Below are 19,865 nucleotides of genomic sequence, written 5' to 3'. Positions count from 1 at the left end.
TGTTATTTATTGTTAGATTAATTAATCACCAGGTATTTATCCAAATGTCTGGTTGTGATATCTGCAAATAAAGCAACAGCATCAGTAAATAAGTGGCATTAGTCAGAGTTGCTTTTTCTACTTATTGTAAGCAGGAAACATCTTCACTCCTAATCTTTTCTGGTAGTTGTTGCGTAAAACCTTTGATAGTAACTGTGGCATTTCTACGAGTAACCTGTGTCTTGTGCTGGGTTGCTTCACCATGATATTATGCAACTCGCATTCATTCACTTGACTTATACCCGTTTACCTTATTAAGGATTAATGTATTTAAAGATTATTCTGTCATACTCTATTACTGAATCTCCAGAAATTGTCAGCCTGAGTTATTTTAAATCGCGTTTAAGAGTATTGGTTTTTCGTATTTTTTGTTACAAATTTATTTTTAAAGCGTATCTTTACTAATTTAAATGTCTTATTATTTTATTTTTTTGTACATGTATAAAATAGGTCGCTACTAGTAATAACATCGATCCTGACACAGAGATGGTGTCTGAAGATGAGTTGCCAGCTGAAAGCAGCAAGGAACAGTTGGAAACAGAAGCGGTCTCTGATGAAGAGCTTCCTACTACTACAACTGTTGATCTTCCTGAAACAGAGGCTGTCTCTGAAGATGAATTACCTCCTGAAGGTACTGAAAAAAAGAAAAAAAAGAAATCATCCAATCCTGAAGCCGTTGCTAAAACAGGTATTCTAAGTCTTTGGCTAATGATTTTAGTGTTTTAAGTGGTTTTCACCGATATAGAATAGCGCTGCTTAATTTAGTGTAGCTAGATAAGCACTTTGTAAGTTATAACAAGTAAATATGTAGAACATGGTAATAAATGTATGCCGTACATTTTTAATTGATTTTCACTCCATGATAGCTGAATAAGTATTAATTTAAAAAATTAATTGTTTATTAGCTAAGATGATAAGCGTCCCATTGTGAAAAAAATATGTCACCTTGATTATTTGAAGTGGACTTCAAATGTACGAGTTACAATAGAAATTCTTAGTCTATGCTCAAATTACAAAATAATTTTACGCTAGTTTTTAATTTTCAATTTATGATAATGTTAGTCAGTGCCCTCAAATAGTTTGTATCGGTCAAATTATTTATGATTATTGAATAGAAAACCGAAGTTGCTGAAAAGTGTATTAAAACCATTCACAGTGCATTTCTTGTCTCATTTGGTGTGCATTTTGTTGCCAGTTTACCTAAATTGTGCCTAAATTTAATATTGTTTTCTATCGAGATGCTGCATATCTCTTCTTTTTTCCTTTAATTATATATTGCAGGATAATTTTTAATCATGCAAGTTATTAAAGAATTCACAGTTTATATGATACAAGAAGTCAAAAGAATTTAGGAGTTTTATATATGATAGTTTTAAAATGAAAAATTACTAGCAAACATTAATTAAAAGCAAGTTTATATCAAGGTAGAAAACCTTTATGTAGAAAAGAAATTGGCTGCCATCAAATATAGATTCAGCAATTAAAAGGAAATATACTATATGTAATGGGCAACAAGAAAAAGAGAAAGACAAAGAATAGAGGATAAATAAAAAAAAAGTGAATTGCATTTCAAAATGATTTTATTAAACAATGTTGGAAATTAGTTGGTTCAATAAAGTTCAAAATGATGAGATTTTAAGATGAATCTTAGAATACAGAAACTAGTGGCAAATTCTTAATAGCAGGGCTTTGTTCATAGATCTTGCATATTAAGATACTCTGAATTTTGTTAATGTAATGTTGGAAATTAAAAGTTTAGTGTGTATTAGAAAGGAATTGATTGAGAAGCTTGCCAAACCAGTCAAGATGATGGGGGAAAAAAATATATATCCAAATATATATATATTTTTGGTTATGGCTTTCTGGATACAATATTTTTGTAAAAAAAAGTTCATGTCTGAATGTGCTTAATAATATTTTTTAATAATCAGACTTATTACAGAGATTATTTTTTCCTTGTTTCAGGTAAAGAAGTAAAAAAGAAAGAAGAAGCAGGAGTTGGTAGTACAAAATCGGATAGTGATGTTGGAGTGAAGAGGAAGCTTACTGAAGGTGAATATGATCCTAGTTCTCCAACATCAGAAGCGAGCAATGAAGAAACACCACCTGCTAAGAAAATGACCACTGAAGCAGGAAAAACACAGGTTTATTCAGTATTTTATACTTTAACATATATTTGTAAAAAGGAAAGAATAAATTATCAAATTTTATTAATCCATGGATAAGAGGAGCAGTGGATGGAAGGAAACTTGTTTTGTGGTATATAATACATTTTTGTTGTATGACATCAAAATATTAATTTCATAAACATAAAGTTTATTAATGAAAACATGTATGATAATATTAATAAAACAGTGAATTTTAAAGAAATTATTTGAAATCTATCTTTGTACAAATTACTACATTTAAAATAGTTTCTGATATTATTTTATATTTTAGTATTATATTGAATTTCAGGTTCGTCCAAAAAATTACATAAGTATTTAGTCCCACTAAGAAATTCACTAAATATCATCTATTTATGATCTTTTTTTATGGAGATTTTGTTACTGTAGTGTACATATAAGATGTCAAATTTTTTAATCTAAAATTATTACTATTCCTTAAATTTTTTTGAACTACTAGCAAAATCACTAAGTAGAAAATCTTTTCTGCCATGGAAAAATACATAAAAATGTGTATTAATGTAATTGGATTGAGAAGAAAAATATTTTAAAAAATCATGTGTATTTATTTCATAATATTACTTGTTTCAACTAATAAAGTGAGTTAGTATAATGCAACATTTATGATGTCAAGAACTGCACTATGATCATGATAATGTCTAGTCACAAAGTTTATTATTGAAGTACTAAACAAAAGATTTTTAAGAAAATTTCATTAAACATGTACATGCGCACCATAACCAGTGGTGTTACAGATGACCTTACATGAGCATACAAGTCACTCCCAAAAATAAAGAGAAGTTATTTTCAAGAATAACAAGTCCATGCCAGGCTTAGTAAGTAAGTGAGGAGTGAAGTGTCTTCTTCATTGAAGCAAATATATGCTTGCCTGTGCACCAAGCTCACAGAAATTTATTAATGTTTCCCTATCTGTTGTGAAACAAATTATATATGAAGTGTGATAAAAAAATAGGAATTAAAATTTTTCAAAAAGTATTTATTGCTTTCCATTCATATTAATGTAAAACAACAAATAAAGTATGTATGTTTGGACTTTGTCAGAAGCTCATGTTGGTATGATTGGGCTTTTGCTCAATATCATAACTGAATACTTATGTTTTATAATCAGGGAAATCAGACAATTGTATAATTCTAAGTCATCAGCAATGTCAACTAATAATATTACTCTGCAATGTTACATTTATTGAAAATTCAGTACTTTGGAACAAATATTGCTGCTACTTATTTCATTCATACCCATAATGTCACTCAAAATTGTTTAACACAAAATGTAAAATATTCCATCTTGTCAGCAATTCTCTAACAGTGAATCAAAATTTATGGATCACATTGTCCTTTATTTTATTGATTTTTTCATAGGTTGTTGATGTATTTGAATGTCGCAACACTTTTATTGACTTATCAGTTTTCGTGAAACCATTTGTACCACTCATAAACCCTTGGTGTCAACATAATGTCCTCACAAAATGCCTTCACTAACATCTTTACTACTTTATTCCATTATTAATGCAAATCCTTTGTCCTGTCATTTTCAAACCAAATAAATCACTGCTTATAATAAAATACATCCTAATTACTTGGCTACCCATTTTGAACTATGTATCGAATATGGCTGAAAATATTCATATACGTTAGACAGTGGTGCCATTGAATGGGAAAAAGATGAATTCAATCAAGCATGCAGAATTGAAAAATTCTCTTTATTTCTTTACCTCTTGAACAATTCGTCAACTAGCAAGGGATTTAACTTCTATACAAAATAAAAGAAGTTGTTTAGAAAATACCAAATGCCTCATGAAAAATGGAACAATAAAAATAAGTTAAATGTCATAGAAGATAAATAAACAAACTACAGCTGTAAAAAATCTTTTTCGAGACAAAAAGTAAACACGATTTCCAAATATTAAGCAATATAATAAAATAACATTAAAAAAATAAATGTTAGACAAAAAAAAAACTAGCAGCATTTATAACTAACATAGGGTTCTGCTTGAATACTAGGCAAACTTGACATAGGCGTACATTTGATTTAAACTCATTGTTACATTCTTCTGCAGCTTGGAGGATGAGTAATTTGGAGCAAAGATTCAAATATTTTGTGTGAACCATGATATATGTTTATTTGTGTTTAATTTTAATTGTTGACTCAGTAAAACATGGAATTTACATCACATACCAAACAAAATTTCAAGTTCAAATGGTGAAATTTTTTGGGAGGGTTGGAAATTGTCCAATGTTTAACTGATTTGTTGTTTTTTCTCTTCTCCATTCTCTCTTTTCCTTAAATACTCCCTTTTACTAAAATAGCTGTAAATAGTGATAGCTGTAAAGATAAATGTTTTAACATATGACCCACCAAACTTGTTCACCTGTTCTGAATTTCTCGCTTCTGTTTATATTAAGACTTCCTCATTTTTAACTTTATTCACTTTTCTACCTTTCACCTTCCAGTTGAAAGCTTCTTTTCTATTTTTCCAGATTTCCTATTGTTCATGCTGCGACTTTTGATTCCATTATGAGAAGATTTCATTTCTGCAACTGGTCCTTGCTTGTGCATCTGCTTTTGATGTATTTTTTACTTTGTCTTTTGACTACTGTTATAATAAAATTCTCCTTTATGATTTCTTATATTAATTATCTTAATATTATTTCCTCTTGATCAGTATCAGGAAACTTGAAACATTGACCTTTGTGATGGAGTAGTAGCATCTCTGCCTTATCCGGGTTTGAGGATAATCATCCTGTTTATCCTTTAAACATCCTGGCTTGTTTCTTTACAAGATCTGTAACAGATTTCTCTTCTCATGTATTAGTTTTAAACCTGTCCATTTCATATTTTATCAGCCCCTCTAATTTGTAATCTTCTGCAATATCACATTTCAAATGGGTCTATTCTTTTTCTTACTGTTGTATCTATTCACTGTGTTAGGCTGCCTGCCATAAACCATACATACCATGCAGGTATATTTAAGAATATTTTCTGATTGTTAGATTTAGATTTAATATTTGTAAAACTTTTTTTTGGGGGTGAAAGCTTCCTTTTGGATGTGCTAGTATGATATTGATCTATACATTCCTTGTCCATCCTTTGTAATTTTTCTCACTCTAAAACAAACTTCAGATAACTTCAGGTATTTCTTTTTGCCCTCAGTAATTTACTAGTTTGATGAATCAGAAAGAAGTGAAATTAAGGATATAATCTATCCTAGTTGCTGTGGAAGTATATATTCCAGAAACATATACGTGAAATAAGCAATAAACAAAATGAAGGCAAAGATTGAGAGTGGAGTAATATCTAAGGGGAAAAAGGTTCATTCCTTTCTATTCTGCATTAATCTTTTAACCTCATATTTACGACATCTTACATGCACAGTTTTCTTCTCTTATTTGCTAGTTGCTTTATATTATGACATCTTACACACTCAATTTAATATATAACAAACAATCTTTGTCTTCTTTTATAGTAATGTTTCTCCATCTTTGTGAAACAGAAGCTCAGTAAATTCTTTTTTATTGTAATACAAGGGTCCACTCTCCTCAAATTTACTTGTGGTTATATTTTTCATTTTTTTATTTTTTTATTATTAAACTATCATAAGTGTTAATGATTCATTAATATGGCTTATGTCACTATTTTTTAATAAAAGAACATAAATCTTCTTTCTGTCATATTTCAGTACATTTATTTTAGTCCACGCCGTTCAATATTATTTCTAATTCATGTTTGGTTTCTGCTGGAAGATATGTCATCAGCAAATTTTAACTTTTTTATCCATAGATTTTTTACGCCACTCTCCAATTCTTATTTTCTTTAATGCTTATTCCATGTATAAGTTACCGAGATGTAGTTCAAATAATTCAAAAGTAAACAAGATAAATTTTATCCTTGTTTCACTTCTTTCTGAATTGGAGCTTTGCCTTCTTTATTCACTCAGCTGCTACCTGATTGTTGTTCAGATTATAAATAACTCAACTTTCCTGGTAATTAGGTGCTGATTTTTCACAATGTCTTTAATTTATTAATCTATTATATATGTCACATTCTTTTTTCAGATCTAATTCTGTAATATAGGTGACGTTATTGTTCTTTTGCCCGCCTTCTAAAATTAATCTTGAAAGCTAAAATAACCTCTTTTTAGTTGTCTGTTATACAGCTAAGTAGAGTTTGTTAAGTATCCTATTAAGTACTGGGCGATTCAAAAAGGACTTCACAGCTTTAAAAGCATTTAAAAAAGTTTTTATACAACTTACAGATTCGGTTGAGGTCTCATTCATAGCAAAACACAAAAAGTTTTGACCCGTATGATTCATTAGTACTGAATTCTGCCACCTCATTAGTACTGAATTCTGCCACCAGCACTGTCCCATTGTTGTTAATGGATACATTTACTGGTGCAGAATGCGTTTGCTGTGTGTGTTAGTTTCAAGATTTGCAGTCAGCAACTGCAATTCAACGTAATTTTGTAGAGAGTACAGTAGGCAGCCTCCTTGTAGGCATACAATTTGCTCTTGGCACCAAGCCTTTGTTGAGACAGGTTGTTCTGTTAAACATACAAAATCATCAGGATGCCCATGCATCCCTGAGCTGTTCTGGAACAACTCAGAAAAATTTTTGCATGTAAGCTGAAGAAATCAACTTGATGTGTGTTACGTAAGACTGGCATTTCACAAACAACTGTTTCGTGTGTATTATGTAAATGATTGCACTTGAAGCCATGCAATTTAACCATGGTGGTACAACACATTACAGATGATGCTTGGCGGCAGTCTTATATGGAAATTACGGGTAGACTTGCAGACAATGGTACCTTTTTAGACGCTGTAATTTTTAGCGATGAGTCATGTTTCACATCAGTGACAATATGAACATCCATAAGGTCGAATATGGGGGGGTAGTGAAAACCCTAATGAAACTTCGTAGCACATTCGTGATAGCCTTAAGGTCAATGTTTCTTGTGCCCTAAGCAAACAGACTGTTCTTCTTTCAGGAAGATACTGTAAATGGTATCTTTTTTCTGGGCGTGCTTCAAAATTTTCTAATTCCTTAGTTTTAATTAGTTAGTCCTAATTAATTACTTAGTAATCCCTTAGTAAGATGATGACCAAGATGGTTGCTATTACTACCAGCAAAATGGGGGACCACCTCATTACCACCTAAAAGTTTGAGATTTTCTTTATATTGATTCCCAGGCCGATAAGTTGGTCATGAAGTTCCAGTTGCATCGCCACCTTGCTCCCCAGATTTGACTCTGCTATATTTTTTCTTGTGGGGTTTCATTAAAAATAAAGTTTATGTACCACCTTTACCTGTCTGTCTTGTTGAGCTAAGGCTTGAAACTAATGCTGCAGCTGCATCGGTAATGCTTGACTTGCTGGCTACAGTCTAGAATGAAATCGACTTCAGGTGGGATGAATGTTGCGTTACAAATCTAAGTCATAACAAACCAAAGTGAATGCCGGGTGACAGGCTGGTAGATGTATTCTATATCTACTTTTCTTGTAATCATACTTATCTTTGTCTCATAGCCCTTGTTCAACCGGCTTTCTTTTTGTTGCTATGTTACACTTCCTATTAATTTAATTTCATATATGGCATTAAAATTTTCTACCTCCATCATCTCTACTTTTTGTTTGCGTATTGTTAATCGGTTTTAGATGATTACATTCAGGTTAAAGATCAATGCTACTCTCAAATATAGATTTGAGAGTAACATTTCTGAGTCCACCTTTGGGTGTTTCAGAAATGGAATGATACCCCAAGCAATAAGTTAAACAGCATAAGAGGACCTTGTTATGAGAGATCTAGTCCTTGATCTGCTTGAGGAGAGTACTCATCCACAGAATCAGCCACATGGCATTGACTCACATTTGCTTAATATCTTAAGAACCCATGATAGTTTTTATTATCATTGGTTTTTGACCAAAAATCTCCCCTGCTTTATTCTATTTCCCTTTATAAATTGACTGATTTGTTGTTCACTGAATCTTCATATGTAGTAACTTGATCTTCATATGTAGGCCTGAACCTGATTTCTTTTTCATATTTTAGCTACATTTTTACTTTTACCCTTTGTGTCCCATTCCTTTGTTCTTATTTTTTCATTATTTTCTTAAGCTTCAACCTATTCTTAATGATTGTGGCCAGAGTCAGTGTCTGCTCCCAAGTACATATTGCATTTCAGAATTTGGTTTTGAGATCTTTGCTTGATTTAAGAAAAAAAAAAGAAAATTTCATCAGATATAATCTATCTGATAATTTCTTCTATCTCATGGTCTCACCCATGTGTACCTTCTATGATGATTTTTAAAACAGAATATTTGCAGTTAGTAATTACAATATACTTAGTACAAAACTCTTAAAGCCTAGTTGGTCTTTTATTTTTTTGACCTGGCCAATGTTTTCCACTGCTTTTCCCATCCAATTCCTTTTGTAATATTCCATTCCAGTCTCCCATTGTTATTAAATTAGCATATAATCTTATTTTACATGTTCGATTAGATTATGTATTTCTTGATTTAGCTTTTTTGTTTCTTCATCTTTTGCTGAAAGAGTTCACGTTTAAATCTTCATCATTGTTGAATGAATGCTTGGTTTTGAATATAGTCTTAGTAAAATAATTTTTTTGTTGCTTATAATAACATGCTCTTTTTCCTGTATTTTATTCTTGCCTGCATTTCCATTACTTGATTTTGTGTTATCTTATCCTATAATTCTTTGAAAAAAAATTTGTCCAACTTTTCATTTCACCTCGCTAATTCCTGTTGCTGTATTTAGCTTTGCGACTGTATCTGTCCATTTCTTGTTTTAACATTTATAAACTTCCAACATTTATTTAAACTTTAATATTACATTCTCTGACTCAAAGAATATTATATAAGTTTTCATTTTTTGAGTATTCACCTGGAAATACAAATAAAAGACTATTTTACATCCAGAATATTTTATCCGAGTGGTACATGGATAAAATATTAGCTTTTATTTGGAAAATACTTGAAAGATAAAATACATAGGTCTTTAGTTTGCACCGTAAATTATCAATCATAAATTAGTCTGCATTGCAACCACTGAAAGAACTGCTGCCTCCTTTCGCAAATTATATTTTTTATTTTTTCGCTTATAAAAACCCATGGTGGTAATCTCTGCTGTGTGACTGTTTACTTTTCAGAAGTATAAGAGGCTTAGTTACAGGTTGTTGCTGCTTATTTACTGCCAGTTAATACTCAACTACGATTTCAGATAGTCTGCTGATACTTATGCAGGTGCTAATCATCATGCGTGCAGCCTGCTACTTGCATCTAGGCTTCCCTTGCCATAAGGCAAAAACTATCACTACCTCTGATGTAGTTAAGAGTTATTCTGTTGGTTGACGATTCCTCAGTTTTCTTTATCTTTGTTTGTTTCTTTCCCAGATAGGTACCATAACTTATAGAATTGAATCCATTATTAAACCCTAAGTGCTCTCTCCAATACCAAGGTGATGTAGCTGCTGCTTCCATAGTGGTGAGCGAGTCTAAACTTACTGTTGGCTTGTTTGAAAACTCATCTGATTTGTTTGAATTTGTATAAAGAGCTTGATAATTGTGTGAGGTTACATTGGATTAATCAGGTTGATAATAGTTCTATAAGGCGTGTTTTCATCGCTTATGTACGCGATTACAGAGATTGTGTTTACGTAGTTTAGTTTTTTCAGTTAATAGTCAGCTGTTAGCAACAATAGTTCAGTCATTTTGTTGTTAATTGTTTGTATTTATTCATTTTTAATTAGCGTTGCAATTTGTGATCCTGCCAAGTATGAAGTACAAGGAGTAAACTGATTCTTTATGGAAAAAAAAATATTTTGTGGTTGAAATTTACAAGCACATTTGTGATATTTACAGGCCAAATATTATGACTAATGCTGAAGTAAGAGTGGGGCTGTTCATTTCAAGAACGTTCATGATGAAAAACATAGCAGTCTGTGGTAGCAGATGATTTGATTGAAGAGAATGATGAAAAAATTTGAGAAAACCTGCGCTTCATGTTGTCATAATTGTCTTTGATGTTTCATGATGTTTGACTGAAAAATCGGGCTATAAAATTGTCTGCCAGATTGGTTCTTCAGTACCAATCTGGCAGAAAATTTTGACTGACACACGCACAAGGAAAAACACCTTGCTGCAGCGCAGAATTTTTATAGCATTGTGAATATGAAGGTGTTGATCGTTAATGAATTGTTTGATCGCATTGTTACTTGAGATGAAATCTGGATTTCTTTTCAAACTTTGATAAAGCAGCAATCAGTGTGTTGGCAGCATTCATCTTCTAGACCAAAGAAGTTCACACAAGAATGTTTGGTAAAGAAGCTTACAGCTGTTGTGTTTTGGGACAAACATGATGTCATGTAGAATTTAGTGATCGTGTAACTGCTATGGATGCCAACACACATTGTAAAAAACAAACAAACACGGGATGCTGTCTTACAGGATTTTGTGTTTGTATGACAGCGCCTGGTCACAAATGATAAATCAGACGATAAAGCGATTGAAAAATTTCATCGTAAAATCATCAATCATCCACCCTGTAGCTCTGACTGCTCCCAGCAATTTTTTTTTTCTTCTCCTGAAATACTGGTTTGCATCACACAGGTTTGACGATGGCAGTTTATTGAAAAATGGCGTTACTGTGTGATTTAAGTTGCTGGCAGTGGAACTTGTGGAAGAGGAAATGAAGAAGCTACTGAAAGCTATGAAAAATATGTTGAAGTAGAGCATAGCTATATAGAAAAGTTGTAACTAAATATTTTTTATGCATAAGTATTAAAGTTTGTGTTCATATTTTTCAGTTTTGTTTTTATTTAAAAAAAGATCTTACTTTAATAAAAACACGTCTTGTATAAGCTGAAACTCTTCAAAAATTAAATTCAAGGCAGGATCATATGATAGTAATATGCTCCTGCCTTGAAGATTTTTACAGCTGTCGCATTTTATACAAATGGTTTATGTATTTTACTAACTAATGTAAACTACTGTTAATTCAAATTGTAAATCAATTGAGCTGTTATGATTTTATTTTATATACACTTGCTGGTAGTTACGCATATTATATTTAAATTGTACGATAAATTATTTCTTTATTAAAAATGTAATGTATATGAAGATTGTCTGAGAGCAAGCTAGAACTGTGAATTTTATCCTTAAACATCTTTTTTCTGCTTATAGGCTAAGCCAACAAAACCCACCAAACTTCCAGAACTTGAAAAATATTGGAAAGCTGTTAAAGATGATCCGACTGACTTTACTGGTTGGACATATTTATTGCAATATGTTGACCAAGAGGTAAATACATAAAACATTAATACAGTCTTAATCGTTAAAGAGTTTGCTGTTCTGCATAAATGATATATTTTAGTTTTACTACAGTATTTTAATGATGGTATTGTCAAGAATATCTTGTAATTTTTAAAAAGATTTCGTAACTACAGTATAACTTCGGAATTAGATTGTAGTTAATTCTTTTAGGATGGATTAACTATTTTATATGATTTTTATTTTTCACTCTATTTATTTATAAATGGTTATTAATTTATCAGTAAGTTTATAAATTGTAACAAGTTGGTTTATTCTGTAACTGAAGTGTATCTTGGCAAAGCATATAGTATCAACATTATTTTTATTAAAAAATAAAACAAAAACTTAAACACTTTTTCATTCTATTCACAGTTTTATTAGTTATGGTATTACTGTTTAGCAGATACATTCTAGATGTGCTAATAGTATTTATTTGCAATATTGTGGTTAATAGCATAGGGAAAGATACTGATCCAGTATTAAAAGGGTTTTAAAAAAGTAACTGGTGGATTTAAAATTGGCTTTTGTTACTTGTTTTGTAATAAATTGTAGAATATAAAAAACAGGCTTAAATACAATACTATTGATTATGTGATTATCACGATCAATTAAATTTGGTGAAGTGAGTGCTAATATTGTCAAAATCCCAATGCTATTAGCGATAGTATAATTTACTACTTTTGTATTTAACTAAATAATTTGTTAATGTTTCATATATCAAACATTTTATAGTTATGATTTTTTGTTAAACAAATGCAATACAGTATTATCTTTAACCCTAAAAGACTTGTTTTTGTTATTAAATTGGTATAAGTTTTTGTTATTTGAGTTAAGGAGGTAATTACTATGAATACCCCGATGTATTGGGACAAAAATTACAGGGTTTCTGAAAAAATTATCACAACATGCAGTAGTTTACTGGTCACTGGACCCTAAAAGGTAATTTTTGATTGTATTTAAGAGCAAGTTAATCTTTTAGTAACATTCATTACTAAAGTTCTGAATGTTATTTTTTTTAGAAACCTGGTACATTTAAAAAAAAGTAAGTTCAACTTAACACCTTAGGTTAAATTAAAATGTATTTTTTGAGGTTATTGTTTTAAAATATCAAATTCTGATGTAAGTTTATTAATAAGAAAATTATTAATTTAGTTAGTTTATTTTTTTTACAGCTGTTGTTAATATTATCATTCATTATAAGTTCTGATCGTTAATTGTACCTTCTATAAAAACAAAATATGTTTAAGCTTCATTGATATGTCTGCATATCTGTGATTGTGTCAGGCAACATCTATTCTTTGCACTCAATTCTGTAGTATAGTGTGTTTCTGTCAAGGTCAGCTGTTGAAAGGGTAAACAATTTTGATTGCTTTGTGTACAATATATTGTATCACTTAGAGTAAATTATATTTCTTTTTAATGCAGTCGGTCTCTATTTTTATTTTATTGTTTTTGTTTGAGGGTATGTATATATATATAGATATATATTTAAGCAATATTACAAACTTTAAAAAATAACTAATATTTGTAGATTTACTCTTTGGATGAACTATTATCCCATAACTATTCTACTATTAACATTCACAATGGCTGCTTTGATTTATAAGAGGTTATCTTGAAAGTAAAGACGGTTTCATTGTAAAAAATTTATTCTGAAAACTTTATCAATATTTTTTATTTTTCTTAAACTACTTCTCTACATAATTGTCACATGAATTAAGACATTAATTGTAGCGATACACCAACTTCAATATACCCTTGTCATATTCTTCTGCTGCCAGTCCATTTAGCCACTGATTAACAGTGTTTTTAAGTTCATTGTCACCTGCGAATTGCTTACCGCTCAAAAATTCTTTCAGTTTCCCAAACAAATGGTAATCAGAAGCAGCTAACTCCAGACTACATGGAGGGTGATTGTAAATTTTCTATCCAAATATTCTCAGTTAATCGCATGTCTGATCTGCAACATGTAGACGTGTATTATTGTGCAGCAGGAGGACGCCGTCAGTCAGCCAGCCTTGCAGAGTTTGAATGGTGCGCTGTAACTTACGTAGAGTTTTGCATTAGGCTTCTGGATTTATAGTCATTTCACCTGGCATGAAATCAATCAGCAGTAATGCCAAACCGATGCCAAAAGACTGTGGCCATCAGTTTGCGTCCAAATGGCTGTAGCTTGACCTTTGTTGGTCTGGTTGGTGATTGCGGATGATGCCTTTCACTTGACTGCTGTTTTCTCTCTGGCATGTTGTATGAAATCCATGTTTCATCGCCGGTAACAGTCGAATTAAGGAACTCATCACCTTTTTCTGTGTAATGCATAAAAAATTCCAAAGCAAATCCCATTCGGATTTTTTTGTGACTGAAGAAAGAATGTTTACTTGTTCAATATTTTAATAAGACCAAGATAGAACAATATGTTGTTAAATAACTGGCTTCAAGAAGAATAAGGAGCGACCATGAGAAAGAAGAAGTCCACATAATATCGTGATTGAACAGTTATATTTGTGTAATAAAACTAACCTAAAGTATTAAAACATTAAACATTAACTGTAAAACCATTACCTATAAAACATTAAAACTAATAACCTAAATTAGGTGCACTCAAAATAAACTTTTAATCAACTGTTAAAATAATGTTTTCAATAAGTATAAAATAAATAGAATGTAAAAGTAAAGTGTTATCTTCAAAAATAACTAAAACATAATACTAAATATAAAATTGTAATAAATGAACTATAATTTAATTTTAAAAAATTTGTTTACTTTCAATTGTACAATAACATTTTTATGATGACAAGTTTAGGATCTGTATGAATAGTTTTTTTTGCTAAAAAAGTATACACGCTATTAATTATTTTTTCAAATTTTCATCTGACATCTCCACTGGATATCAATTTTTATTGAAAGTATTTATTTTTAGAATAAAATATGATTTTCTAAAATCCAATCACATTTTTTCTCAGACATTTCACTGAAAAAGTTGTGAAAAAGAAAAAAATATTTTGATTTTAAAAGATATATTATTGTAAATTTGTATTGGCCTTAAATTTATTTTTTATTTTTACTGTATATTATTCATTTGTTTTTTCACATTTTTTTGTAATAATGATTTTCTTTGAAAAAATCAAACTCTGATATGATTTCTGCCTGGGAGACAGCATACTTACAACATGAATATTACACTGGACCTTAACTTTACAAATTTTGAAAAGCCACCCTCCCCTTTACATGGTTCTAACATGTGCTGTTGAAATGTCCTTCCTTTAGGCTCATATGGAGCTTTTATATTTTTCTAGTAGATTACGTTGTGCTGTTTTTGTACAACTCTAAACCTTCTCATTTTATAAGAAAAAAGTGTAGTAGTTACATTCTTCAGTATGCATTAATGAAATAAATTCATCTACTTGTAACAATTAAATTTTATATTAAGGATAGATTAATTTCTTGTTTATAAGGATGCAGATAAAAGCCTACTGCAATAAATTAAGTGGCCTCTTATAAATTCTGATTTGCATTAATTGTTTTCCTCGATTAAATTCTTGAAGTTATATGCGTTGTTGTTGAATAATGTTGTTTCAGAATGATGTAGAAGCAGCCAGAGAAGCATATGATGCTTTTTTGTCTCATTATCCGTACTGTTATGGTTATTGGCGCAAATATGCTGATTATGAAAAAAGGAAGGGAAATAAAAAGAAATGTGAAGAGGTAAGCAGGAAACAACTTGTGAATATCACTTACAATAAGGTTGTCTGGATCCAGTGATCCTGCATCTTATGTTTTGTTAATATTTGTTTGCTTCATTTATATCACTTTTAAATTGTATTTTGATGGACAAAAGAACCAGTGAAAAACATTGTCGTTGTAGAGTACTTCAATATACTTGTTGGCTAAGAGTAATGTCAAATATCATCGTGTAAATAAATTCCAAACACGTAATTGGAAGTGACATTCAATTTGTTGTAAAATGGCTGATAATAAGATTTACAAAATTAGTTTTTAAATCCTTAATTTTTCTAAGCGGCACAAACCGACTACAGTCATTAATTAATGAAGATGCTAAAACATCGTATAAAGAAACCTCATGAAATGTTTTTTAACTTAGATTATCTGTAGAAACCAATTTGTAAAGGTGGTTTCAGCCATCTTTATTTTATCCTTAAATACTAAAATCACTTCCAGGATGCTATTTCCTAAGATATTCCAGATGCTACAGAACCATCAAATTATAATATTGTCGTTAAATTTGGTTTACCTTCATCGAACTAAAAACATTTGCACTTGTTTTATGCGGGTTGATTTAGCTATCCACCATAAATAATCAGGAAAGTAGAAATTTCAGGGGAGAGGTGGTCAGCGTGTGTTATCGGCAGATGTTTAAGGTTCTTTTGTTCACCTCAGATTACACAGTTCTAGCGTCATGTTTATTTTAATTATATTTTAGTGGCTTTCCATTTATTCCCTTAATTCACAGCCACCTACTGTCTGGTAACTGGGCTTATATTTAACGGAATCAGCATACATAACCGCTGATAAAAAAAACCAGTAGGTGTATGTAAAAAAATATTGTTCTTTAATTCATTACAATTTTATCAATATTTTTCTGATCGACAGCCGAGAAACAACTGTCACTGCAAGCCGAGTCTTCACCAGCTCTCTGAAGAGTTAACTCGCTCCTACATCTACGTTTGAGATCATCCACTTGGTGACATAGACACTTTGGTTCTACTGTTACATTTCTAGTACACCTATTTATTTTTAATTATGAAATGTGTATTTATTTTGATGACTGACCTTATGCGATGTGATCTGTCTAAAGTTAGTTGTATAATTTTTTACTAATTTTAAGTAAAATTTAGTCATAAGTAACATTCAATTGGTTTCAGACAAGTTCATCGTTCGATGAAGACAGCTTAAGGATCTGTTTTTGTTAATTATTCATAATTTTTAAATTAGATTTTGGAGATAAATACATTTTTGTATTTCTTTTATAACTTTGTAAGAATAATTGTTAGTTTGACATCTTTCATATATAGATCTGTTTGTGATAATTTCATCTTTTAATTTGTATTTTGATGTTTTTGTATATTTATTAGTCATAAGAGTTTGTAAAATTTACTTTTTTCTTGTTTGTAACTTTTAATACCTGTTATATACCTCTAGCTTATGAGTTATTACATTGTAAAATTAGTTAATAATAGTAGTTTTAAGCTAGTATTAAGCTTCTGATATAAAAAAAAACAAAATGCTGAGAAGAAAATCAAAAAGAGTGATTTTCATTGTACTGTGTGCGTACAGCAGTTTTGTACCCGATTGATGGAAACATACTTATTTTTTGGACAAGGATTCGAGCTTCAAGAGAAAAGTAAGATATTATTAATTGTAATAATAATTGTATAACTACTATCTACTTGTACAAATTTAAGTTAAATTATGTCAGTTGTTAACAATAATTTTATTGTGGCATTTATATATACATTTATTTTTAGTTATATATACTTTTTAGAATAACAATATAGCATATTTATATGTACGTTATATTTTCAATATCATATTTAGTCGGTTATTATGGTAACCTAATGTGATTTTAGATTTTAAAATAATTATATTGAGGGGTGATATGGTGTCAACAGGTATTTGAACGTGGATTGAAGGCTATACCGCTCAGTGTCGATTTATGGATACATTATTTGAATTACTGCAAAGCAACTTATCCGGATGATGAAGAATTTCTTAGAGTGCAGTTTAAAAAAGCATTAGACGCTTGTGGCTTAGAATTTAGGTATGAGTACATAATAAACATGGAAATAGTATATCGTGTTTGTAGAATAATGTTACATGTTTTGTTCTTTATATGAAAAAAAATATTGTTTTATTTATTATATTTAGTTATGGTATTATTAATTATTTTTAGTCTAGCGCATAATTGTCTTTTTAACAGCTAAATGTGTATATAATTAATAATACTCCTGACGGCACGAGTTGCATTCATAGAATGGTGATTTTGTGGTAGTCTATGGTCATCTTAGAAAATTTTAAGATGTATCTCACCAGAAGAGTAGAGGAGAAGCAGTCTTGTGTATATGTACAAAATTTTAGTGTATTAACCATATCTCTGTGTAGTTAAGTGTAGAGTACTTATCTGTAATTATTGTTATTGCTGACAGCTGTGCATTATAGATGCTGATATCAAATTATGTTTGAATTATGCCACAATAATTACTGATTTATTTATTATTTGATAAAAACATAATATTAAATGTAATACGTGTGTTTTTTAAATAAAATAAATAATTTTGTACATTCATGTATAATTTTTGTATATGTAAATAATTTGAAAAAATTTTATAAAATGAATCGTGTTGCACATACAGAATTTATTTATGTTACTTAAAATATTATTTTAATATTATCATTAAAAATTGACTATTTGAGGATTTTTTTTTGTTTTTACTCCTTAACCTGCTTTTAATATGCGCCTAAGTATTGCTAAATGAGTACTTTATAATGTTTGTTTTCCATACAGCTTTGAATTGCAACATACAATCCACTACTCTTCAGCATTCTCTTTTGTTTGTTTTTTATTTCATGTTTTTTTTTGTTTAATTCTTGTCTAACCTTTGGTGGAAGTTTTTTACAACACCACATCGAGTCCATCAGAGATATTCTACTCTATGATTGCAGCAGTATTGCAAATTATATCGCTCAACATACAGAGTATATAGATGCAAATTATGTCGCGGTTTATTTCGATCCCATATTAATATAATCTGACTAAGTATAAAGAGTGTTTCGGTTTAAATATACTTTCATATGCTTTGCTATGATTTAAATTGTTTATGAGAAAGACTGAAAATGTTTATGGAAACGTCGATGAGTTATAAGAAGACTGTTTAAAATGTTTTATTGGGAGCAGACTGTCCTACAGGTGATGTTTAGAATCTTCTACAAGAACATATGTAATGTGAAGATGCAGATTTAGAAAGTTGCACTTGACACAAGAAAGTTTAACTTATCTTTGGTTTTTAGATACGTGATTGATTTGGATACAGTTTCCACAAGCAGTTACATTATCATTCATTATATTCTCTGTTGCAAAACATCTTTGTTACCTGCTGCAGGCTATTAAGAAAATTTAATTCAATTGAAGTTCTAATTTAGCAATTAAAATATCTTTTTTCTTTATTAAAGGAAGCATAATAAGGAATAAATTAATGATTTGAGAATTTTATGAATCTGATGGAAAAAAGTAGTAAAATCATTCACACAATTCAATAAAAAAAATCATTATGATAAAGAAAAATTTTGAAAGTGTACATTCAAATACTTAAAATTATCAATGTTGTGGATAATAAAGTTAATCATGCGATTTTGATCAAATTGGATCGTTGTCATGTTACTTCTTTACTCTTCAAAACTCATCATTTACATTACTTATTGCTCATCAGGTCAGTAAATAGTCCGTACATTTTCTTTTCTACTATTATGATTCCAATTGTTATTCAAAATATACTATCATATCTGTTAGTATATGATTATCTGTTAGTATATGGTATATGATCATATCTGTTTGTGGTATGGTTGTATAACTGATAAAACATGTATGTCGTACTTTTAATGTATTAGCCTCATACTATTATATTAGAGATGACAGTAGTAAATGGTAAGTTTTTATTATATAATGCTTTACGATTTATGGAATCAATTATAGATTAAATTTCAAGGTAATTAATTATACAAATAAAAGTAGTTATTTAATTTTTTACAGTTATTTTATTTTATTCTGTTAAATACAGGTCCGATCGATTATGGGAAAGTTTTATCAAATGGGAGACTGAAGGTAAACGCGTTTATAATGTCACCGTGTTGTATGATAAACTACTGGCTACACCTACTCAAGGATACACAAATCATTTTGACAAGTTAGAATAATAATTATTATTTATTGAAATTTGTTGTTTTTATGTTACATGCATTGTTATTTACAATTTTTTTTATTGCCTATAATCATCCAAGAAAGTTAATGTAAAATTTTAAGTATTTCTTTTACGGCCTTTTTATGTTTCATAAAAATACCGTTGCATATGTTGTGAAAAAATCCTCAGAGAACTAAAGCAATCTGTTCATTGTTGCATTTATATCAATCCTTGGTCTAGAAACTTAGAATGTGGCAGGAAGCTGTTTGTTTGTAGACTCCGTATAAGATTTTAAAAAGGATAGATGGTAGATGTATTTTTTGAAAAGTTTTATCACAATATGTTGCAGTTAAAAATAGTACATAATTTTATTACATTATTCTGATTGTAAAATCAAATA

At 30.0% G+C, this 19,865-nt stretch overlaps 1 protein-coding gene across 3 annotated transcripts in view; it reads left to right on the top strand.

Annotated features, from left to right (window-relative positions):
- The window catches only part of LOC142325647 (pre-mRNA-processing factor 39-like), a 117,143-nt gene that overhangs the window by 28,892 nt on the left and 68,386 nt on the right, over positions 1 to 19,865 (top strand). For all 3 annotated transcript variants that reach the window (XM_075367672.1, XM_075367670.1, XM_075367671.1), the window contains exons 6-11: positions 490 to 727; positions 2,005 to 2,183; positions 11,424 to 11,540; positions 15,132 to 15,257; positions 17,183 to 17,331; positions 19,346 to 19,471. In XM_075367672.1, the coding sequence (XP_075223787.1) occupies positions 490 to 727; positions 2,005 to 2,183; positions 11,424 to 11,540; positions 15,132 to 15,257; positions 17,183 to 17,331; positions 19,346 to 19,471 (935 nt within the window). The remainder of the gene's footprint in view (positions 1 to 489; positions 728 to 2,004; positions 2,184 to 11,423; positions 11,541 to 15,131; positions 15,258 to 17,182; positions 17,332 to 19,345; positions 19,472 to 19,865) is intronic.

This window comes from Lycorma delicatula, chromosome 5 (genome assembly GCF_047948215.1).
Source record: "Lycorma delicatula isolate Av1 chromosome 5, ASM4794821v1, whole genome shotgun sequence".
Classification (NCBI taxonomy): domain Eukaryota; kingdom Metazoa; phylum Arthropoda; class Insecta; order Hemiptera; family Fulgoridae; genus Lycorma; species Lycorma delicatula.
This window is presented reverse-complemented; position numbering and strand designations above follow the sequence as displayed.